Source organism: Athene cunicularia, assembly GCF_003259725.1.
Source record: "Athene cunicularia isolate RWA chromosome 12 unlocalized genomic scaffold, athCun1 chr12_part1, whole genome shotgun sequence".
NCBI lineage: Eukaryota > Metazoa > Chordata > Aves > Strigiformes > Strigidae > Athene > Athene cunicularia.
This window is the reverse complement of record NW_020799116.1, coordinates 11,236,223-11,261,091: the sequence shown is the minus strand read 5'-3', so window position 1 is coordinate 11,261,091 and position 24,869 is coordinate 11,236,223. Positions and strand designations below refer to the sequence as shown.

At 40.7% G+C, this 24,869-nt stretch overlaps 1 protein-coding gene across 4 annotated transcripts in view; it reads right to left on the bottom strand.

Moving 5' to 3' along the window:
• The window catches only part of CNTN4 (contactin 4), a 299,396-nt gene that overhangs the window by 122,220 nt on the left and 152,307 nt on the right, over positions 1 to 24,869 (bottom strand). For all 4 annotated transcript variants that reach the window (XM_026857402.1, XM_026857405.1, XM_026857404.1 and 1 more), the window contains exons 3-4: positions 4,203 to 4,329; positions 2,996 to 3,171 (exon numbers count right to left, since the gene is read on the bottom strand). In XM_026857402.1, the coding sequence (XP_026713203.1) occupies positions 2,996 to 3,171; positions 4,203 to 4,329 (303 nt within the window). The remainder of the gene's footprint in view (positions 1 to 2,995; positions 3,172 to 4,202; positions 4,330 to 24,869) is intronic.

Here is a 24,869-nt window from a genome sequence, read left to right as displayed (position 1 = left end):
CATTAATCCATATTCTGTTACTGTGGCACAGCAGATTCCTTACTTTCTGAAAATACGTTCAATTTCAGAGACAAATAGCATTGGGGGAAAAAAAAAAAGAAAAAAGAACAAATTTGAAATGTAAGTGGCATATCACAAAGCAAGTATTGGGGGAAAATATTAGCACTTTTATCATAATGAGTTTGTAACCTAAATACATATTTCAAGGATTAAATTGCTGACCCTCTCTGACCTCCACAGGAGGTTGAATATCTGGATCACAGTTTAATCTTCACTGAGAATGCTAGAGAAGAATTATATAACCCTTGAAGAATGAACGAACATATATTACTGATGCCCCAAGATTCAGAATTTAACTCTTAAGAGGAGGGAAAAAACCCCTTAAAACCCCAGACATCGGTCTCAAAAGACCCGGCAATATCTTTCCTCAGAAATAAAAATGAGATAACACAAAAATCACACAATGCACAAGCAGGGCAGAAAATAAGGGCTTGTTTGAGGGGAAGCTACGGACAGGTTAAGCAGTACAGTCCTGAGACTCTAACCAAATTGCTTTCCACAGCCAAGTCATAATATGTGAAATAGCAGGGCATAAGAGACCAAGCTGAAGGGCTGGAGCTGGGTCAGAGACTGCACGTGCAATCTAGGTGTCAGACAAGGGTGTAAATTCAGGGGAAAAAAACTTGATAAAAGGGAAAAATCCTGAGGGAGTAACTGAGAGCAAACAGGTTTACGAGAGCTCTGCAGCAGCTAGAATGAGTCCTCCCCATACAGAGTTTAAGGTTATTTCAAGCAGAACCTACAGAAGGCCATTCGAACATGTTGATGTTTTGAATAAAACCACATAAAGGTAAATAGTTATATTAAGCAGTGCTACTGCATCCCCACGTCTTGGACATCAAGGATGAAAACCAGGCACTACTAATACAGATGCCCGTTTTTACCGGTTCTTAGAGGCAGAGCTTTTGTAATAAACTTAAACCAGCCTGTTTCGTAATTCAGATAATTCCAGTTGCAATCCCTTTGATACAAAAAGGACACTGAACTACTCAAACATGTCCAGAGAAGGGCAACAGAGCTGATGCAGGCTCTGGAGCACAGGTCGTACGGGGAGCGGCTGAGGGAACTGGAGGGGTTTAGTCTGGAGGAGGCTGAGGGGAGACCTCATCGCCCTCTACAGCTCCCTGAAAGGAGGGTGCAGAGAGCTGGGGATGAGCCTCTTTAACGAAGTGACAAGAGGGAATGGCCTCAAGTTGCCCCAGGGAAGGTTTAGACTGGATATTAGGAAGCATTTCTTTCCAGAAGGGGTTGTTGGGCGTTGGAATGGGCTGCCCAGGGCAGTGGTGGAGTCCCCATCCCTGAAGGGGTTTAAGAGTCGCACTGACATAGCACTGATGGATCTGGTGTAGTTGGGAACGGTCAGTGTGAGGTTAATGGTTGGACTGGATGATCTCCAAGGTCTTTTCCAACCTAGATGATTCTCTGATTACACAAGACAAAATGACTTACTGCTTTGTGAAAGCACAGAGCCTACCTTGATAAATGCTCATTTCTTTTATTTAATCCAAATGTTTCTAACCTGATTATGCTGTTTTAGCAATCTAAAATAAATTTTAGGAATCAAAAATAATACATTTATTCAAGTTCCTCATCATTATTTTAACTGGAAAAGAACAAGCTTTGTTCTTGAATTCGATCTTCTTAACTAAGAATCAGTCAAACCAAATTTGTATTTGCTCAACTAGAAAATGAAAGGTTTTTGCCAGATGTATCATTCATCAAGATAGATAAATTAATCAGAATTTAATAAACACTCTGTAACTGAAACAAAGATAAAATGTTTCTTATTTTTGTGCAGAATTCTCTGCGTTTGCAAGCTCTTGGTTAATAAGCACCTAATAATTTAAATAAGCAAGGAAGTTGATGTATTTTCACTCAAGTAGTCTGCAGCTACTTGCCAGCATCAGGATTCTCCCTTCTAGTCCCACATCCTGAACTTTGAAGCCTGGGACCAGAGTTTAAGGACCTGCAACCTGGTACTCAGCTTGTCCTTAAATGATTGACCGGCAAAGAATATGACCCCAGCCAAGGGGGTGCTGAGGCATCTTTCGTTAAGCTCTACTGAAAGCCCAGCTCACCACTACTGATAGCTTCATGTCTGGGAACAGACTGCCTTGAACTCCTGCATGTGCGTGCAAGGCTGTTTCATAGCAGGTCCTGCTGTTATCACTAAGCTGCCGCGGACACCTCTCCTAGGACAACGGCACAGAGAAATCACAGAGATGATGGATGAGTAAGCCTGTGGATATATTATGTGCCTTCACCTTCGCAACTACACGAGAAAAAAGATGATCTGTGGTTCTGCGTTATCATTTGTCCACTCTTAGAAACTCTACCCTGTACCTCAAAATGGCTTTACATAATTTCATATAATGCTAATTCACATCAAAACCTGTGTCTTTTGTTGTCTTTAGCTTTTGACAAGAAGCAGCTACTCGAATAAATATAGAACAGTAACCCCAAATAAATATGAAGCAGCCTGTTTTCCCTTTTACACGCAGAGTTACAAAATACCATCCACACTTGAAAGTACTTATACCTAAGTACCGAAATGTAGGACTTGTGAAAAGTGTCATTGTGAATTTATTCCTTATAAAGAGCATGCTCATTCAAATATTTTGAAGCTTTTAATGCCCCAAGGAAAGGAAAAATCAATGGTGAGATCACATTTGCCAGATACCTTTCTAGGTGGGCTCTTTCTCAAGAAAAAAAAAAGACATTTTACCCTGCAGGCTACATACAATTTTAGCTAAATAATCACAAACCAAGGCATCTATTCCTCATTCACACCTCCCCTCTAAATCCAGGTGTTTTCTCTGCCCCATGACCACCTCAGAGAATACCACAGAAGACACCAGAATAAGTTAGGGAAGGAGGCACTGCGCTCACAGTTTTTCTCACACGCTGCAGGAACGGAGGCTGCGTTGTTACTTACAAGCAAACTGAAGCTTTGCTTCTCTGCTGACAATTGTTCCAAATGGGTTTGTTGCTACACACTGGTATGTTCCAGTATCTTGGGTTTTATTGGGATCATTGATCAACAGGTTGCCTTCCACCACGCTGTAGCGGTAATCCATACCGATGTCAATACTGGTTCCATTTAACTTCCAGCTATAGCACAAAATGCCAAAGTTAAATTCTGCTAATATTAAGATACTCTTGGGTATTTGAAAATACAACATGAAGTAAATAAAGATTTAAAACATCTCTGATTACTTAATTAAAAATAGAAAAAACACAACAATGCAAATTTCCTGTGCAGTATTGAAATATTCCAGTATTTAACCAAAAGAGCAATATCCTTGACATATATTTCAGTCTCTGATATGATTAATGCTTCTGTAGTCGCTGCTCTTTGGAATTAATCATTTTGCAAGGGGAAGTCCCAGAAACAGGATCTTTAAACCATTCAACTTGCTGGCTGTTTGTTTATAAATTTAAGAAAATTCACTCACAGCAGATATTGTCACAAACTAGGGCACAGAGATTCCAGCTCCACATTGCCCCAGTTACAGCAACCCTTATCCCCACCAGCTCTCAACAGAGCGTGTAAGGGAGACACAGCCGCATAGCAGCTACCTTCAGCACTACGTACAGAGAAACAATTTGAATATGTTTGCACCAGTGAATCAACAGAGTTTATTGCATTAAATAGTTGGTCATGTCAGAAGACAGCACGGTGGCTGAGGTCTGACAACTCTAATCGGTTTCAGAGTGGCATTTACTTTGGTGAACAAAATGAGAAAGGCACTAAAGGAAAAAAACCCATCAGCCTAAATGATTTAGAGCAGCAGCATCACTGTAGCAGTAGAGCATGTTTCTTCTAAGGATCCCAAAGCAGTTAATAAAGCTGAAAACAATTAAGAGCTTTGTCCACGTTTATGGAAAAGGATGGGTAATCTGGGAGCCAAGACTATTTATAACCCCTTTGTAGCCTTTTTGAACTCTTGCCCAAATTTTGCAGTTGCATTGCAATATGTGGTGATTTCCTGGTGCCTGTTTTTTTTTTTGTTACCAGCACTGTGATAGATTTCAGGAGCATCACTGAGTTATACTGCATGACACACAGAGGAGAAAGGCTCTTGGGACACACTGCTGTAGCACGGAGATCATGCTAAAGAATAGTTAAACATTCAACAAACCCAATGGTTGGTCTGGGATTTCCTTTCACTTCGCAGCTCAGCTTCACTTTCTTTTCCTCTGAATCCAAGGGGAAGATCATGCTGTTGGGCTCCTGAAGGAAAACTGGCCCGTGCAGTGTGTTGTCGTCTGCATTAAAGAGAGGGAAAATGTGACAGATAGGTGATGGAATCTCCATGTACTCAGTGTTAAAATATAAAACTGTACCTGAGCAGCAAGAGGCTGTGTATCATTCATCTTAGAAGTGATAATTACACTGTTTTATTTTAGAGCAGTCAAATTTTTCTTCCAACAGCATTGAACCTCACATGGAGTCAACTTTCATGAAAATATCTGTGCACTAAGTAAAGCACAGACTGAAACTTTACCCAAAGTTCAAATGAATGGGAACAGGCATGACCCTATTATCATAGCAAAGCTCACTTCAAATCAGAATGCTTAGTTTCACCTTTTAAAAATGAAATATTTTCACTGTAAATTAAAAATTAATTACACTGTAAATTAAAAAACTGCATTATTGAATACAGCTACACCGCCAGAGGTTTGCCCTGGGAAGCCACTCCATTACAACTGATTCTGTCACCATGGACTGAAACCTTTTTGCAGTCACAGGGTGTAACTGAGCATCAGCCCCTCTGAGGGGACCCTGGGGAAGGTAAACCCTTTCACACCTTCTGCCCTTTCCCAGATTTGATGCTGCAGGGACCCCCCCACCAGGCACCCGCCCCTGCCCCTCACCCACCTCCCCAGGGACAAAGGTGCAGGCAAGCACGTTACACACTTGTGAGTATTAAAAACCTCACTCTAAATATAGGTGAGGAGTGAAAATATTTTGGTAAAACAACCTGAGAGAAGCTTCACAGAGCTCAGCAGTCATTTCACAGCACTCCACCAGTCTGAGGCTAGGATTACTTATAGGAGCCTTCCTTGTATTGACTTTTGTTCTTTGCTTTAAAAATACATTTTCATCTTTTGTGTTATTTTTTCATCTTATCAACTTATTCTTTTTCAAACCTGGAACTAAGGGTGAGTGTTGCTAACAGGAACGGTCCTGAGGTACAGCTTTTCTCTGCGTGCCACTTTGCAGTTAGAGTACAGATTGTCACGTAACACGCCAGTATTGCTCAAAACGTCCACAAAAAGTTAGAACATAAATTCACTGCTTTCCATCCTGTTTGTATTAGACAGCTTTATTTTCACAATAGCTGTTCAAAACATAAAGGAAACCTTCTTTTCTTCCCTGGAAAGATGAGATATCTTGATTTCACCAAGACTTTTCGGCTCAGGAGTGTCAATTCCTAGCTGCCTCCCCTAAGTATAGTGCAAGTAAGGACCCAGTGAAACTGCCCATAGTCAGAAAGAGTTTTAGCTGAATGGACGGAGCCTTGCTTTAACAGGTTTTGAATGTTTTTCGATCATGTTCTGCCCTATCACCTTTACAGCAGACTTCTGTTCTTGCCGAGTACCCAAGAGGCAACAGGCAATTGCATGGGCCATCAGGGTGCTGCTGCCGGCACCTGCGGCTCCCTCGCTGCCGAGGGCAGGGACTCTCAGGGACAGGAGGATGGATATCACTTTAGCCAGGCAGCCACGCTGCTGTCTCATCTGCTGCCAGAAGTCCATCTTAATGGATGTGCAGGAAATTTGTGGGTATAGGAGGTCAGAGGAGAATGAATAAATAAAATATAAAGATGTTGAGATGTACAAAAAAATAAGAAAGGAAAAGGAACGAACAGAAGACGATGCGTCTTCCTGATAGAATGAGGGTGAAAATGAATGTGTATAGCCCTTATATCCCTCTACAATGAGAAATCAGCTGGATTTATTAGGGACAGTACAATAGCTCTTTACTCCAGGGAGAAAATCCTGTCGTCTCCATGGAAGGATTTCAGAGAGACTCTGCCAGGAAGATTCTAATGGAGCAACCTCTCCCCCATGTCTCCTCCCTCAGGCACCACCACAAAAGAGAATGCACTAAGTGTATAGTCCTATCGGTTGTGTTTATCTTTATTTTTAATTATATGTTAATGATACATGCCTGAGATTTATCTATTACTCAAAAGCCATTTCACATAATCTCTAGCTTTAAATTATACCTGTGTGCAACTTACTGTTGCTGGCAGAAAAAGATAATAACCATAAAGCATACAGGGCTAGATTATGATATCCTGACTTGTTTCTGAGACCCAGGGCTGCTTCACTCTCATTCTCTATAAGAAAGAATATTACAATCTGGCCCATAAAGATTATAGATCTGAGTACTATTATCAATGGGTTTGAAAACAAGAGAATTAAAATACATTTTAATTTATCCAGTTTTCTAATTGTAAAAGACAGAAGCTGGCCTGGTGCTCAGGTCTTGTGTAAGAGTTACTCCAGGTTCCTTTGGCAAGGAGCTTGGTTGTGCTGGGACAGGCACCAGCCAGACCATCCCACGTAATCCAGTAAACTAACTGTGCTGACTCAGGGATGTGCTGCATGGCTCCATCATCTGCAACACACCCACAAAGGACTGAAGTCACACTACACTATCATCTGCTGTTATTTCAATTACAGTGTGGCAATTTATATTGTAACATGTCACACTAAAGGTCAGATTCTTGGTCCTCCTCCATCACAAGCAAATATATCTTGCATTACAAAGTAGATAGCTCACCTGCTTGAGTTGGGAATCAGACACACAAACAAATCTAAGGGTTGAAATGTGTCCCCATACATCCAGAACATCACCTGGCTGCAGGGTCAGGGCTCAGACTGTTACGGTGTAGCGTCCTAGGGTGACACACTTGTCTTCAAGGTATAATGACACTGCTCCACATGATGCAATGAGGCATTTGATGGGGAGTGAAAACTTGAAAGAAACATTACAATCTGCCTATATAACTAGTAAGCCAAGTACAATTCAGAAAACACATCCGACAAAAGGTAGAGAACTAAGAAGGTAGAAATAGTCACAAACAGGTAAAAAGACTAAATAACTTGCCTAGAAGCTCACAAAAGATCAATGAAACCACTCTTCAAATATTACATCTGTTTCTAATGCTGTTTAACATTCAGCATTTATATGAAAAAAAAAAAAAAAAAAAAAAAAAAAAAAAAAAAAAAAAAAGCCCCGGTGCGACTGCTACTTGGCTTTCAAGAGAATAGCACTGGGTAAGGCAGGGAGAAGCTCTGAAAGCAGCTGGCAGTGTATCAGGGGAATAGAAGAGGATAAACCTTGCAACAGTAGGTAGATAAAATTATTTTGAGTGCCTTTCTTCTTTCTCTTCTTGCTGCCTATGCATAACCAAGATAAGCAAGCCCAAACTATTTAATCTTCAGCCTGTAGAGTCCTTTTGCTACAGTCTAATGTGTGACTGAAGTCACTGCAGCCCAGATCCTAACACAGCGTGTGACAAGAGTTGAGTCACAATACCTTACAGAAGAGGAGGACTTGGTTCAAAGAACACTGAATAGTTACTAATGAATAAAACAAACTGCTGTCTAGAGTCTTGCAGACAGAAACCTCAAAGTACTTGTACCATAAATAGTCCATTTCTGACTAACTTACATTACCGAGTACAAACAGAGCTCAGATATTTAGTGTCAGCAGATGCAAATGCATTCACTCTATTACAGCGTCTGGTTTTGTGGGAGCAAAGTTTCGCTATCCAGATATCTTGAAACATGAATTTTATGGTTTTATTATTTAAAAAAAAAATTAAACATGGTAACTTCATTTCTATTGCAATAATGTTCATGGATTTGCAATCCCAGAGCAACGACACACATTCTTAGCTTATCACAGATGAACACTACCAGCCACTTGATGCACAGAAGCCCACCAATGCTGGGAGGTGCCTCTTTGCTGAGCTTCGCAGGCCTTTCCCTTGCCCTTTTTACCAGATTGTGTTCATTAGGCTCTCTTCAAGTCATTTAATTGAACAGTGCATATATGCATATATACAGATGAAAGCTGCTCAGTTAATTTATCATAGCTCACTTTGCTCTTTATGATACGCAGCAGCTACTGTGTAGCCTGTGCTACTGTTTACACTTTTTTACTGTCCTGGGAAAATGCAATAAGAAACCTTCCCGGACAAGCTAACTGTTGAGACACTCTCCCAGTGACAGATTTTATTTTTCTGAGTTACGTTTCTTTTGCTCGAGTCTGAAATGATTTAACTCAGAATGAACACTGAGCCACCCTCAGCTTAAGACAAGTTGCAAACAAGATTGGTTACCAAAAAACATTTTTTTTTTCCCATGTCAGATGAAACAAATGTACTACTGCTCTGGGTCTGCCTCCTTTGAGAGAAGTGTATTTCTTTCAGTAAGATGCAGATATAGGAAATTTCAGTAGATTTCATGATAAAAGAAATATTTTTAAACACAGTACGAGGTGTATGCCCATATGCTGTTGGACAGAATGTGACAGATAATTTAGAAGAACATTCTGCTATCCTAGCTTCTGTTGAGATATTGAGATATATATATATATATTTTTTTTTTTTTATTTTTCCCCCCTAGTGAATCACAAAATCTATTAAAAAATGTCACATTATCTTAAATACATTCCAAATGAAGAGTGTATTTACTGTGTCCCTCCAGTACCCCAAACTTGATAGCAAGCACATCCAGTAGGATGGTAAATGGTTTTTGTCTTTCTGCACTTTTGAGGAATTGAAACATGAAGAATGTCACCTGAGGTTAATTCATGCAAACAGGTGAAACCATTCCTATTCTCTCTGAACATTAAGACTGGTGACAGATATCGTTACCTAAATAGAACTGCTTTAATTTTCACTGAAAGTTATGGCCTATTTGAGAAAAGGTTTAATTGAATATTCCACACTGTAGGGGAAGATAATAACTAAACTGAAGAGAGAGTTCTTGGAGTATATCCAGTATAAATGATAAAAATCCTTTCCTTGTTTGCTGCTGAGGGAATTGGTTTCTGCTACGTATGCTTGTGTGTTTTCATACAGCACTACAAATCGGTATTTCTTCAAGACAAAACTGCACCTTGGGAAGAACAACTCTTCAGGAAACTGGAAAGTGAAATGGATAGGACAGCTCAAGGGCATCGCTGATTAACACAACAGCCTGCTCTTCAAGGCTAGTCAGCTGCATTACATCCTCCTGAGCAAGAAAAGACTAAATTGGACGGCTTGCTCTTTATTCTTTGCCTATCATTTCTATTAACATCAGCTACACACACAAATGGTGCTAATGGCTTTGAAATTACAAGGAAGAAATTTTACACCAGATAGTCCTACAAATAATTCTGTGGTTTTCTCACTGAACAAGACTTGCTAAAGGTGCTTCCCATTCATAAGAAACAAAAAATGTATTTTAAAAAAGGAGACTTTAAAAGTCCTGTGTGAAGTGTTATTTTTAATGGGTGGGCCTTGTAGCTCTGCATCTTTGGATACAGTCACCAGCCTGACTCCACCGTTAGGCTGCTAAGCGTCCTGGCCTACCCCTGCACCATGGCTGACGCACATGTTTAAGAAAGAAAAATGGTCAAGATAGACAAAGAGAACATAACAACCACCAGATATTTGCAATGGGGGCAAAGCTGAAACAAATGATGAGGCTCCTTCCCTCCTCCTCATCACCACCATCACCCCGTCACTGCCTAAGATGCCCTTTCTACAGTTCTACTGCAATACTCTGAGCTGTGTGAGCAAAACACCCTCCCAGAGATCTTGTCCAAGACATCCCCTGCATGCTTGCTTCTTGGGGTGAGAAGCTGCATGAGCAAGACAGCCACCATCTCTCTCCCAACCCCTGCATCAGGCTGCAAGATTGGGCTTGTTTTGCAGCACCCTACAAGTCTCCCATGGGGACTGCGAGCCAGATGGCTCCTCCTGCTATCACCTCTCTTTTATGACAGTTTTATTTCCCAGGTCACCGCTGTACCAAGTACAAGTGCAGTTAAAGTGGAAAGCTATTCTTGATGGGTGACACCTGATAGGCAAGAATCTGATACCTGAGTTCAAAAGCAGCGTCAGATATTCCTCAGAGACAGTAACAAAGCCATAAAAATCCAGAGGCTCAGAAGACAGGAAGAAATAAATTTTCACTCTGGTACATGCAGGCATGGAAGAGCCCCACGATTTGAAACAGAGACAGTAGTGGTCTGACGACTCTCTTTACAAGTGATCCAAGTATCTGGAGCAGTTTGAATTAAAGGCAAGGTTAAACACATCCACCCCGTGGGGAGTGTGCTCTGACCCCAGAGGGCAGCCCGGGGCCCATCAGCGAGGAGGGGTCAGGAGCCAGCCCACCAGCTGCCTCTGCCCGCGTCCTGCCACGCCGGAGCGGGCGAGCAAATGCCAACCGCGGGTCAGGCTCCAGCTCGGGGAGTTCATCGCTGAAGCCTCTCGTTCAGTCTGGCTGTCTGTGCCACAGCGGTATCGTCATTTCACCTGCTTAAATGCCACATGGTTAATTATAGCAAATGTCATCAAGTTAGTGTTTTTCAAATCAAATCTTGCTACCTGTTCTGTACACGCAAAAAGCAAGCAAGTTTTCCCTGTGCCTCGTCTACTGGGTCTAGACAGCCGGGAGGAGGCAATTCCCAATGCAGTGTAATGAGTGACTTGTCCTATGACAAAAAACGTATTTAATAGAACGTAATTTGTGTTCTCTTAGTAAGTCAACAGCATGATTATAATCACAGATGTTCTCTTCAGTATATGAAAAAAGCACATTCCTCCATTACTGCAGAAAATCACAAGTTTCTTCACCAAGCAGCCTTCTCTCTGAGTCATCACAGCTAACATCAGGAAAATAAACAGATAAACTCACACTGCTCTGCTAAGGATGATATCAGCCCACGATAGAGCTATGAATAATTAGAAGACAACAACAGTAATAATAAAAATAATAATACTAGTACAATAGAAGAGCACTGGGATATCTGCAGGTCCTCTTCCAAAAGATCAGTTACAAAAGATAACACAGAACCTGTTCATTAATGATCAGGTTATTTGTTGTTCTCCAGTGCTGAAATAGTAGAAACACCAAAGGGATATTTTTGAAATATGCTTTTAAATACATAAATAATAATCAGGCTTGTTCTGATGTCTTATAAGTTAAGCTCTAGCCCTGAGGAAATCATTCAGCAGAGTTATATATCCAACCCTAGAAACACAGGATTATGACAGGAAATTAAAATACTGTCCTTACCTAGCACACTACATCTATTGTTACCATTGGGCAGTAATAAAAAAAAAAAAAAAAAGAAAGAAAAAAAAAAAAGTAAAAACAAGCTCATTTTTCTTCTTGAAGTAACAAAGACATTCTGGTTTTGAGATGAATAATATCACAATTTCACCAAGGTTCTCAAAAGCTGCTGCATAACACATCTATTCTGACTGTGTTCAAACATACTCTGTCACCAGGAATAAGAACACTAAACCTGTATATCTAAAAACCCACCACAAACTGTTTGTGCCTCTAGACTTAACTATGGGATGTAGACAGCTTCAATTACCTTTGTTGTACATGCAGCTCTCATGGATTTGGGCTCTGACCAGAAATCCACCCACCAGGATGCCACCAGCACGTTGCTGCTCTGAGCCCATGACTTGGCTCTTTGGTTGCTGGATAAATTTTCCACAGTTACTTTCTTCATTCTCCCTTAACACCACCACTACAACATACTCATGGTATTGTGTCATTACTTAATTGGTCAAATCTGCTGGTTACAAGAGAAAAAACAGTCACTCTCTCCTCTTACCTCATGTTCCATTTGTTTTACCAGTGTACACAGAGACAAAATGAACACGCTCAGAGCGAATAAAGGCTGGGGCTCTTACAACTCTCTCTGTGAATGGAAGTGAAATGACAGGTATGTTGGACATCACCTGCAAGGGCTGTGCTCATTCACTTCCGCCTCCCTGCTACGCACTTCCCCATCTGCAGTTGAACATCTTGAAAATTACACATGCCAATGCAAACATCATTTTGCTGCTCTGTTTTTGAATACTGTATATTCAAGAATTGAGTTCAGAGCATCTCCAATGACTCAATTATATAAAAAGCCTTAGATGAAATACAGGTGTTTAATCTGTTTCATGGCTTATGTATTTTTTAATTCTTTCAACTCAGGACGTGACATAATTTCAACTGAAGAGGTCAGTCAATGACAGAGAAATTGGTCCTTAAGGGAGACATAATTGCAGCTCATGGTCTGCTCCATCCATAGCACTAATCTTAACCGCTGAACAGCAGCTCTGAGACATCTTGCCTCAATCCGTTATCCTCATCCATCACCAGGCATGCAGGCGGCCTGTCACAGCCACAGCAGGGGCAGCAGCCACATCCCATGCCTGATGAATTGTGGCCTCAGGCCCACACAGTCCTGTGCCATTGGCAATGGTGGCTTCCAGAGTGGTTTGTAACCTCCCACAAAAGCACAGGCAAAGTCCAACCATGAGGACCGTTCCCAGAGTCTGTGAATCCTGACTATACTTGTATCTCATAGCTAGGAATACTGGGCTAATTTTTTTTCATCCCTGTCGAAAATAAGCCCTAGATGCAATGGACAAAGACCATACTTCAGGCTGAAAATGGCTTTTGCCTAATAAGAGAACTGAATCAGTGAAATTCTTTCAGAAAGATGTTGCCAGCATCCTAGACTATTAAAAACCCTTATACATACACCTGCTTGGTTTGACATCACCTTCACTCTGACCAAGCCCCAGTACAGCTCATCACTGCGCACACAAAGTTGTCTTCACCTATTCTTCAACCTTCTCCCAAAGTCTGCAGATCCCTCCAGTGCTGGGTGTTTTTGTACAGAGCTATTTGCGAATAACGTATTATAAATGTTTCAAAGGTCTGTACTAATTACCTATTGATTTATTAGTAAAATTTAAGTTGTTGATATAATTGCTGTCTTCCAGGAACACATATCATTACTAAGATTTTCAGTTGTCCTGAGTATGACAGGGACTATAAAGTGAACATAAAAAAAAGCAGTAGGTCTGTGTGCATATTTTAAAGCCACATATTTCCTTCCCTCAATACCTTCCTGAACTTCAATTGATTTTAATTTTTCATGTAATAAGGAAGGTGTGTAAAAGCCAGGCTAACAAATGCTACCCTCCTCACCCCACCAGCAGACAGTAAAAAGTTATGAAATACTCATATTGAAAAAGCCTCTTTAAAATCCTGGAGCCTTAGAAAAAAAGAAGTCCCTGGGGCAATAACCTGTAATCTCTGTATCATCTATTGCTTGAAAAACAAGGACAACTCTGGCAATGTGTACAGTCTCTCAATTGATTGAGGAGCCCAACTCTGCAGAAATCTTCAAGGTGAAAGGAACTCTCCCCGGTGCATCGCTTCAAGGTGAAGTCTGTTTTTTGTTTCCAGGTTTAAGTACATTAGCCACTGTCAGAAGTAAAGCTGATCCCTGCCAACTTTTTATCTGGCTATTTACAGAGAGGTTTAGGCAATGGATTCCCTTCTCAAATATTTGTGAATAAGCAGATCAAATTACCAGTGCCTCGTGAGCGATGCGGTACCAACTCCCGGGGAACAGCGAGCAAGAGGGATAATCAGTCTGGCACACTTCAAGTGAAAGACCAGGAAACTTAATTTGCACTATGTCACTGGTTAGAAAATGCACATACGGTGGTTCAGTTTGTCGACGGGGCACTGTAAATCTGCTTGCTCTGGGTCATGGGCACACATTTTGCAATTACGGCAAGAAAACACAACGCTGTATACAAGAGAATACATCAGGGATGACTTTGACATTTAGTTGCACAGTACTAAGAGAAGCAGCACTGAGAGCTGTCGTAACAAGCCCTTGCTTATGCCCAGAGCAGGCAGTGCAGCTGAGTAATTATGGGAATATCAGGAATGTCTTCCCAGGAGACCAGCATTCAGCTAGCATGCATGACTTACTGCCAACAGACAGGCACAAAACTTTCAAAACATGAACAAAGCAGAAGGTAAAGTAGCTATTTTTTAACTCAGTATGCACATTTCTCCTCGTCTGGTTTTGGCAATATTTGAACATTTCCATACCCCTGGGACAACTCTGTAATAGGACACAGGTGACAAAGTTTCATTATCTCCACCTGTTGGAGTTGTGTCTTCTCCTGTGTTACTCATCTGAAGGTGCTAGGCAGATGCCATCAAGGTGTGCAGCTTTTATTTAATTGACAACAACAATTTAATTTAATTTAATTTAATTGACAACAACAGAGATAAATGTATGAAATCAGAGACCATGCTAACACAGTCGTGGGTCTGTCCACGGGTCTAGCCATCACTAAACATTTGTAAGAAGGTGGTACCTGTCTCTCCTGGACAACTTCAAAAATCTCTCCCATGGCATGCTCTGCTTCTGGTTACTCTACATTTGTTTGTGATTCTGCAGAAGAGCTAATTTATTTTCATCTAAAATACCCTAGATTGTATTAGAAGCACGCAGTTTAAATACCTTCAAACAATGATTCTGACCTAGCAAGTCTGTTTTAAAAAAAACCCTGAAGAATAAAGAAGTGTCCATCTAAATCAAGGTAGCAGAGTTGTTTATTCAATCCATTTCAATTTTAAAAAAGGCATATAAACTTTGGAAAAAAAAGCAGCTGCTTTTCAGAAAGATTTTTTTTTTTAATACATGAGGGGTATTTGGGGAAAAAAAAATCTGAATCAACTGTAAACACATTCCTGCAAAAAGGGCTTGGGATTTGCAATTTTTCTAACTTAATATCAATATAAAGAAAGAAAAATAAAGAATAAGAAAAGAGCACATGGGAGATGAGTAGAGTTTCTCCAGGTACACATCCACAGCTATGAAGGACAACACCAGTTCATTTTCAAGCCTTGGGAAGGCTGCAGGGACCACCACACCTGTACTTCGGTGGTGGAGCTTTTCACAACCCTGTCCCAACTCCTTCACCTGGGATATGTGTGGCTCCCTACAGCATGGATGTATTACAAATCCAACACGACCTTTCACATGTGGCCCCATAAGCAAATACTTCATATTCTGTATCGTGGGAATAAGGTGAGCACGGGTTTTGTGTCCTTTTTATCATAGATTGTCACAGGCACCTTTTAAACATCTGCCTCATTACAAATATTACACTCTGCATTTTTGTTATTACTAGCAAGTTTAGCCCTCATCTTTAAAAAAAAAAAACCAAACAAACCAGACAATATTTCAACGTAAGAAATTACAGTATAACTGAAAGAAGGATGAGAGGGAAATCTCATGTTTATGGTGGTTTGTATTTATATTTTTGGTGCAAAATTGCCAGTATCAGCTTGTAATAGTCTCTGGCTGCCTTGAATGCAAGCCTGATGGTATCCTGGGTATCTGGAGTTTAAACTGATCCAACTTATTCAGGAAAAGAGAATAACCTCTCTTTGGAAGTTCTATGAAGAGGTAAATCAAAGCCCTTCCTGCAGGCCTCGCATGCCCTCCTGAGATGTGCCAGGCATCACACTGCACAGTACCACGATGCTGGGCAGGCCCCTGGCTCTGGACAGGAAAACCTCACTAGCTCTTCCCACTGCTGCTAAAGCAAGAAGTGTTTAATCCTGGAAATAAGATCCAGTGCTGTAATCTTCCGGTGGTTATGTTATATAAATGGATTTACGGCATATGAAGGCTGCTGCTGGAATGCCAGGCTGGCACCTCAGCTAGTGTCTGTATCCTTAACTTCACTGAAGTCAGTGGAACTGCACCAGTTCAGGGCATGTTTGAGGAGCAGCTGTTTGTTTCTGGTTTTGTGTTTGTGGTTTTTTTAAATCTTTCTATAACCCTCAGCAGAGCCGGAACAAAAGGCGCTCCCACTCTCCAATGGGTGATTCCCCGCACAGAGAAGCCGCAGGGTGTGGGAGTTGCTGCGGCTCTGGCTGCTGGGACACACCAGCCACCGGCACCGCGTCCTGCTCGGCACGGCCACCCCAGGCGCGGGGTCTCCCCCCAGCTCTTTTTCTATAAGACACCATTTATCCCCATTTATTCTGCTGGGTCATCCCTGCAGAGGGACCAGACTCTCCATGCACACCCAGACATGCAAACACTGGATCCCACGCGAATCTGGCATTAAAATTAACGTCGCTGAATGCCAAAATGAGGGTGGCTTAATTAAACTTCTAGGAGTTCAATCACTAAAACATCAAAAGAGCAACCGTGAGTACAATTTGTACAATCTGCCCATGGATAGCATGTATTCCTTTAATTTTTGAAAAATGTTATGAACTTTAAGTAATGCAGCAGGGAAAAGGTATCAGTAATAGCTGTCAAAACCCTGACTTTTATGACTTCTTACACTACAATTTAGCACCCTTAAAAACTGCTCAGATTGATGGCATCTGTGAGTACAATCTTCTCTCTGGTGTAACACTAGCAGGTTAAGCTTTCAAACACTCCTTGCTCACATTTAAAGAGCAGCGTGGTGGGGTTGCCGCAGAGACAGAGTTCACCTCGAATGGTCCATTTAAACCTCCACCACCCAGCACAGCTTCGGGAAGAGAAGCTCCTTTTTAAGATGTTTCTTATAATAGGAGAAAATTGCTCCTGGAAACACAGTCCTTAATGTAATATAAGGACATCAAAGAGCAGCAATTACCAAACAACACAGCCTATCCCAAGGGTAAAATTTCAGTTTTCTTTGCTTATGGAGACTGCTGGTTCTTTACCCAGAGGCTACTGATACTTCAAACACAAACATTATGCAAAATGTAGTGACTTGTGAACAAGCGCTTCAGGTTAGACTATGACCTGATGCAAACAGCATTTTCTATAAATGATCTGGAAACCAACATCACTGTGACAGATAGTACAATGGTCTACCAAACCTTCCAAGGCCTTCCCACCGTGGTGACCAAGCAGAAGCTGTGCAAAGAGCAGGCAGCAGCAGTGCCACTGCTGACCAACATGTGGTGGTTTACAGGGGTCTGTCCTCTCTGTGTGCCTGCATGGAGAACTGCCTGCATCACCTCACCCAGAGGCATGGAGGATAAACACAAAATAATTGTATCTCCAGAGATGAAATATAACTAGTTGCCCCCCTAAGGAGGCTCTTGTTTTGCTGTTAGACAAAGGACATAAGGAAAAGCTTTGAAGAGTGTACTGTAATAAAATGACTATGGGGATAAAAAACAAATTCAATATCAAAGAGGAGAACAAATCAACAGTTGAACAGAAGGGAGATCACATATATTTCTTTAAGAGGAAGTAATCTTTCCTATTACTTTATAATTAAATAAAAAAATTATTCTATTGTTCAACAAATTAAGTCTTTTACTGTGTTGAGGTAATCCAGTGAAATAAATCAGTCACTACATAACATCCACTTACACCAAACCAGCAGGTTGCTGAAGCCTTTATAAAAGTCATAGATTAGAACTGCAGTGCAAAGTAATAAATGCTATTCTTTGCTGTGTTTTACTATAAATAGCCCAAAATATCAGGAAGATGTCAAAATAGCAGTTGACTTGCATTACTCATCTGAACACTGTGGCCATCTGAAGGACTTCAGTAACTGGGAGACACCAGCTCCAGGATAATGGGTTGGTTTTTACTTTTTGTAAATTACAAGTCAGAAGTTAAAAGCAAGAAAATTAATGAAAATAATGTAATTTCATCGTAGTGAAGAGAAGTCTTAATGGGTAATCAAAATAACGTGCACTGCTCCAGCAATTTTTTCATTACAATTAAAAAAAATAATGGCTTTCTCTGTTCTGAAAATTAAGGATTATACTGGATTAAGAATGCACTGTGAAGAACGTCCTGTGTTTTAGATGCCTCAAAGACAAATAAGGATTTCTGTATACAGCCTTTTAACCAGAACAGGGAGCTTTGGTTTTAACTTCTTAAAGAAGTACACCACTGCACTCCAATAATGAAGAATACACAAAGTAATTAAACAGAGAATAACTCTTTATGGATTGCTTTAGTAGCACCCTGCTGTCTCGTCGGAGCGTTGTTCTACAAGGAGCAAGAAATTAAAGCCAAAGAGGAAGTTTCTCTTGACCCGTTTTCTGCTCAACCCATCGTACCTGAGAGTGCTTCAGGTGAGAAGTGCCACTGCTCTCAGCATTGCGGCTGCTGGAGAAGTTTGTAAGAGCTACTGAGGAGGCAGCCAAAAATAGTTCAAAGACATGTGAACAAATGCCTTTTTTGAAAGTGTTGCCTTTTTAAATATGCAAGAAATAGAAATTATATATAATTAATACATGTGAGACTATATAACAAAAATAGTGCTATGCTATCTGTTGATGCACATTAGCGGCAGCATTACTGTGCAATGTTATACTTTAGGAGGAAGTGCCCAGCCAGGTGGATAAACAGGACGGTTTCTTCCACGTGGGTTTGACACAGCAGTGGTTTCACAGTACAAGCACATTTGTTACCCTCAGACCTTAAATAGACACATCCTTCATTCTTCAACCATAATCTGTCTCATAGAGTAAAAAGATCTTTGTCAATGCTGGAAATGCAAAACATCACTCAAACCTGGTCTTGTTTATACTGCACCAACATAAAATACATCACTTCATACCACTGTTATGCAGAGAGAATTGCTCATTACTTACGAACCAATCCTACAGTGCATTCGCCACCCACTGCCTGCACAAGCAATGGCTGCAGCTCCCCAAAGAGCAGCCCCCAGGGGGGCTTCAAACACTGTCCCTGTCCAAGCCACCTGGAGCTGGTGAAGCCTTTGACTAAAAACCGGTCTCAAGTTCCCCATCGCATTTTTTTTTTCACCTCTATCATCCATTAAAACATATAATGGATTTCAGCTGCAATCAACGTGTTGACTGAAGGTTGTGTGATTCAAATTAAGCTTTTCAATTCAAATAATGTACCCGAGCTATAAAATTTTTTTAAATGTCTTTTATACACAATTGCAACCATTTTCAGCCCAGTGACAACACCTTTTGCATGTATTGTATGAATGAAAATATACTCCTATAATTAGAACAGGAATTAACTGCAACAGTCAAGCTGTTAAAGTCATGCTGACTTCACCTCAACAGGTTTCTGGTCTTGCCAATTAACATCCTCTAATTAAGGAGATTTTTCCCTATATTAAGTCAACTACCAATTAATTACTATATCCTCCAATGAACAGACTTAAAAGCTTGTAAGTTGGGGGGTTTTGTTAGTATTGGTACAATTTTAACTTCGTCCTTTGAACTTTAATGTAAACTTTTCCTTAACTCTTTATTCAGTAGAAATGTACCCTTAAGTTCTCCCAAAGCAAGAAAAAGCATGCTGTCTTACTGCCACAGCAGTATTACTTTGCTTACCTCTAGGAAAGAATTTAAAGTATTTTAATAATAAAGAACAAATGTGTACAGCAAAAAGAACACTGTAACCGTGTTTGTATGCATGGTAATGCAGTAAATATTTCCCTTAAATATTTCTCTAATTCCACGGATGATTTTTCTTCTTGCTGGGTTTATTCAGTGGAAAACCAGCAAGATCTTTCTTAAACAAGGGAATATTTCCCTCCCGACGGAGAGGCAGCCCACCAAGGTGAGCAGTTCAGCACACGACCCCCACCCCACGGGGTGCCCGCACACCCCACGTCCCGGCCGGGTACCAGCAGCTTGCTTGGAAAACTCATTTACTCGCCACGCTCCCTGCAGCTCCCACCTCCTCTCCTACAGCTGTTCCGCCAACTTCCAATTCACAAAAGCAAAACCTCTTTAGAACCAAAATAAATACTAATCTTAAATTCAATGTACCCTGACAGCAAATAAGTTTGCTGTGCTTACTTCAGCATGAATAAAAAGCCCGCAAGGAGACTCCTACATAAGAGTATATTTACAAGTTCCATTACCCACTGGAGAGATTGATGTAATAAACCCATAATAAAAAGCCTCGTGTTATGGATTTCTCTAATGTTTCTTATCAAACAGCCTGTATTATCTTGGCTTGTGTATTCAATTTAAAATAGGTTTTCAATAAGTGCCTTAGAGCTAGAGGTCATTTTCACTTAGTTTTCCGACACACAGGGATGTGTACTGTCTTTTCCTGCCCTTAGAAACTAAAAGCTGTTTGTAGCTTGGTCAAGTACAGTTTACAAAGTAGGCAGATGGATAGATTAGAGAGAACAAGAGAGGGAATATATTATCTGTATACCTATTCATATCTAACAGCTATAGCCAAAGCTACCAGGGGCACAGGCTCTGTTATGCAATTTATTTTTATTACTAAGTAGAAGGGTGTAGTAGTTCCTCATGAGATAAAACCAGTACACAGTAATTGTCTTGCCACCAATTGTCACCTTATTTGTACTTCCCACTGTCTATCTGCAACACAACTGAGGTGTTTCCCACGACCTGCAGGCAGACTACCTCAGATCTGCAGCAGTTACTTCATCTTTTAGGTAGAAACAGTACAAAAAGGCACAAAAAATTCAGTGTTTAGAGCTGCAGGCAACAGCTGAGTGCTTCTACCTATTTATTTTGTTCCCCCGGCACCAGATTTAGCTAATAACCAATTGTTGCTAATTAGGATCCAATGCAATTTACCTTAGGACATATTTCAAATCACTGCAACAAAATTACAGTAATATTTTTTCTCATTTATTAAATCATTTAAATACTTTGTTGTTTTTATTTTCAATTCTTAACCCCTTACTCTGCAACGTCCCATTTACTTTGAAGCAGCTTCATGGACCTACATATGCCAATTTTTAGTTCATCTCCTTTTCACTGGCACAATTTCTGCTAAAGCCTCTTGAATTAGCCATTAAGGCCCAGTAAAATCCTTCTGTTGTAATCATGGGGAGTTGTTTCTCTGCTTTCAATGGACATGGGACATGCAGCCCAGTTGTCTACCGATGTCAACAGAAAGAAGGAAACCATATGGATTTTTAGGCTTTGTGTCAGCCATTTGTAATGACTTTTTTTCCTTGTAATCAAGTCTTCCTTTCATTAACCATTCAATAGTAAAAAAAAAATCCACAACTCCAAGGCCTGCTTCTTACACAAAAAGAATAAAACAGTGATTATTTTGGTAACAGTTAACATTTTGCAGAACAACCTGCTCAAAATGTTGGAATCAAATAAAAGCAGAGAGATTTAGGCAAACATGCGATAAAGCAGTTGGGTGTCAAACTGAAATCAAGACCTTGAACTTTTCTGAGAACAGCAGATACCTCTGCCATCAATCCCACTGCGACAAGGGTGAAGGGCACACAGAGGTGAGCAGCAAGCTTGCCATTAGAAAAGGTTAAAAATAGATAGGTTATTGTGCATCAGTTGATGCACTAGACAGATGGACAGACAACTTCCCAAGGGATAGAATATTCTTTTCAGTAACTATAGGAACACATCCAAAAATATCTTAGAAACCCAAGGGACACTTTGAAATTAAAAAAAAAAAAAAAAATTAAATTTAAAAAAAGCATATTTCTGTATATATGCAAAGTTCAGGCAAAGTTTTCTCATCCCATATGGAAGACAAAGTATGTGCCCCCACCTGCGCCATGACAACTTCAGCCTACAAAAGCCCATACGTTTTTCACTGTGGTAGTTTAAGGGCAGCTGTGTGACTGTGCCCTTGCTGGTCTTGACTTCGTGGGTAATGAACAATGGCATCGAAAGCATTTGGTGAAGACATCATGCCATGCTTGATCTCTGCACTGAAATCACCTCTGAATGAAAAGATTTGAGGTCAAACCACACCGTGAAGCTTATGCGTGTTACGTGCCACATTTACTGCATGCTTCAAGTGACGTTAAATGAAGACACCATTAAATGTTTAATGGTGCTTTTCTCTCCGTGGCAGACAATGGTTCACCTTCTTTTTTATGCACCAGACCATAATGACACAGTTCCAACTAGCGTTCCTGCTCGGAGTTAACAGGTTCTCACCCGCCCAAGAGATCCCAGGCTCCTTTACATGCCTGCACTTTCACTATACTGAAATATCACTTTAATTTCAGGTTACAATGTATCTATTCTTTTTATAATGACTTTTCAAGCCCTTTGTTTTTTCCTCCATGAGGAACAAATCTCTGCTCCCAAAGTCAAAATAAACTGTGAGGGTAACTGGGAAGCAGGACTATGACCTGAGTGTATCACACATGCTGGGAACAAACTGTCTTGAGCACATTTAAACACATACTTGGTCTTGCTGATGTTTCAGCCCTCGTAGTATCTCCTAAGTACTCTCACAGGCCAAGAGCTCTCCATTCAGCTTCAGCTGCTCTGAAACTGAAACCTGAGGTTTGAAAACATGAAGGAGTAGCAGAGCCATCGATGTAAAGCCCTTCAGACACATGCCTGGCAGGGATGACTGAGGCTCTTCACACAGAATTTATAAGCAGAGACTGTGCCAAGCTATTTCTTTATTCAAATCAAAAATGGAACTTTTCTTGGACTACACAGGCAAAAAAACCACCCCCCTGTCTAGCTAATAAAGTTGTAGAGGTTCATTGGTGCTAAACACCTCCCTGTTGTGTTGAAATGTGTAGAATTTAGGCCACGTTAACACTTCTTAAATCAGGTCACTCTTCTAGTTTTTTGCTTGTCTTCTGCTTTTCTGAATACAGATGTGACAAGTCAAGACGGTCAAAACGATAAACAGATATCAGAAAAATTGCTCCCACTTCAAACAAAGTTTCCACAACTGACAATTAAAATCAGTGGAGAATAGTCAATGCTCCTAATGTTCACAAAGTCCACTAATACTCTGCAATAAAAATTATCTGCAGCCCTTGGACATCGACAGACCTTAAGTAGGACTCCTGGAATCCTCAGCACAGAAAAGACACGTACCTGCTTGAGCAGGTCCAGAGGTGGCCGTGAGGATGATCGGGGGGCTGGAGCACCTCCCTGTGAGGACAGGCTGAGAGAGTTGGGGGTGTTCAGCCTGGAGAAGAGAAGGCTCCGGGGAGACCTTAGAGCGGCCCCCCAGTACTGAAAGGGGCTACAGGAAAGGGGGGAGGGACTCTGCATCAGGGGTGCAGGGGTAGGACGAGGGGTAACAGTTTTAAGATGAAAGAGGGGAGATTTAGATTAGATGTGAGGAAGAAATTCTTCCCTGTGAGGGGGGTGAGGCCCTGGCACAGGTTGCCCAGAGAAGCTGTGGCTGCCCCCTCCCTGGTTGGGTTCAAGGCCAGGTTGGACGGGGCTTTGGGCAACCTGGGCTGGTGGAAGGTGGCCCTGCCCAGGGCAGGGGGGTGGGACTGGATGGGCTTTAAGGTCCCTTCCAACCCAAACCATTCTGTGATTGTATAATTCTATGAAAAGTAAGATGCTTAAAAAGCCTAAATTCACACTGCATTTCCTTTGGTCAGCTTAACTAGACCCTTATTGTTTTTATAACACAGGTTAGTTTTCTTTTGATTGCCTTTTTCTGTGTTATTTAATAGCCTTTAAAAGGAAGAGGATGCTCAGGATCAAGTTTTAATGCAACATCTTGAACAAATTATAGTAAAAGAAAATTTGAATCCTTGATAATTTAAGTGTTATGTTTTACTACTAATGTGAATCCAAGCCTAACGAATTAAAACAGGAAGAATTAATTGGATATGCAAATAAGATTATTCAGTATATAAATCTAATTACATACCAATTTGCTTTAACAGCATGAAAAGAAAAAAATGTTCTTTGTAAATTGATTGTTTTAAAAACCACCTGTAGCACAACAAAGTGGAAAGCCTGTATCTTAAAGGTACTCACCATCAGCATTAATAAAACAAGGTATTTCAAAGATCTCATCAAAGGTACCTTTTTAATGGGCACCCTGCTTAGACACCTGATTTATGATATTCCATTATTAGTTTTCAAACACATACCAAAACACTGCCTCAACTTCTGTTCTACCCCCCAGCAGCAGAGAGATGCAAACAAAACAGGCTGATCTTGGAAACTTCAGGTGATTGTGGTTACAAACCCTGAGTTTTCTGTGCTGGCACAGCGTTGTATTCACGCCTGACTGCAGAAAACTAGTAACCCTGAGCCTGCAGGCTGGGGTGGCGTCAGAGACAAAGCAGACCTTGCCAGTGGTGGTCATTCAGCAGCTGCTGGCTGCACCATGCATGTACTGATCCCTTTCAGCTTTCTCTGTCACCCTTGGAAAACAAAAAGGGACAAAGGAATAATTAGCAGAACACCACACTGCATTGAGGAAGATTTCTCCAGGGAAAAAGCAGCCTGTTAATTCTGAGCCTTTTGTGTCCAAGAAGCAAATGATGTAGATAGTCAATTTACTTCTTCAAATAACTAGTGTCAGTAAGAGTAAAAATTATAAACGAGATCATTGGAATTGATTAAGATACAGAATAGTTGACACTATAATTAGTGCCCACTGTGCCATCTCTGACAAAGGATCCCAATCACCCGCTTTCATTGACTGTACATTGAATTTTGTCATTTAACTGGTTCCTTGCTTCACAAATTGGACATCTAAAATAATCTGGAGTAAACCATATTAAAAATGTGCTTCAGAGAATAAGAAAGGGAATATAATGTTTACACTGCCACAGCAAGCAAGATTAAGATCACCTTATCAAAAGCAGTGTGTTATATGTTTCTATTAAAGAAAACTAAATTTGACCTGTATGAAATCTGAACTGAATGTATACTACAAAATATTGAGAAACATTAAAAAAAAAATTAACTTATGGCCATAAATGGCCAAGGAAACAGGAGTTTTCATGAGAAAACCTCATTGGAAATGAATG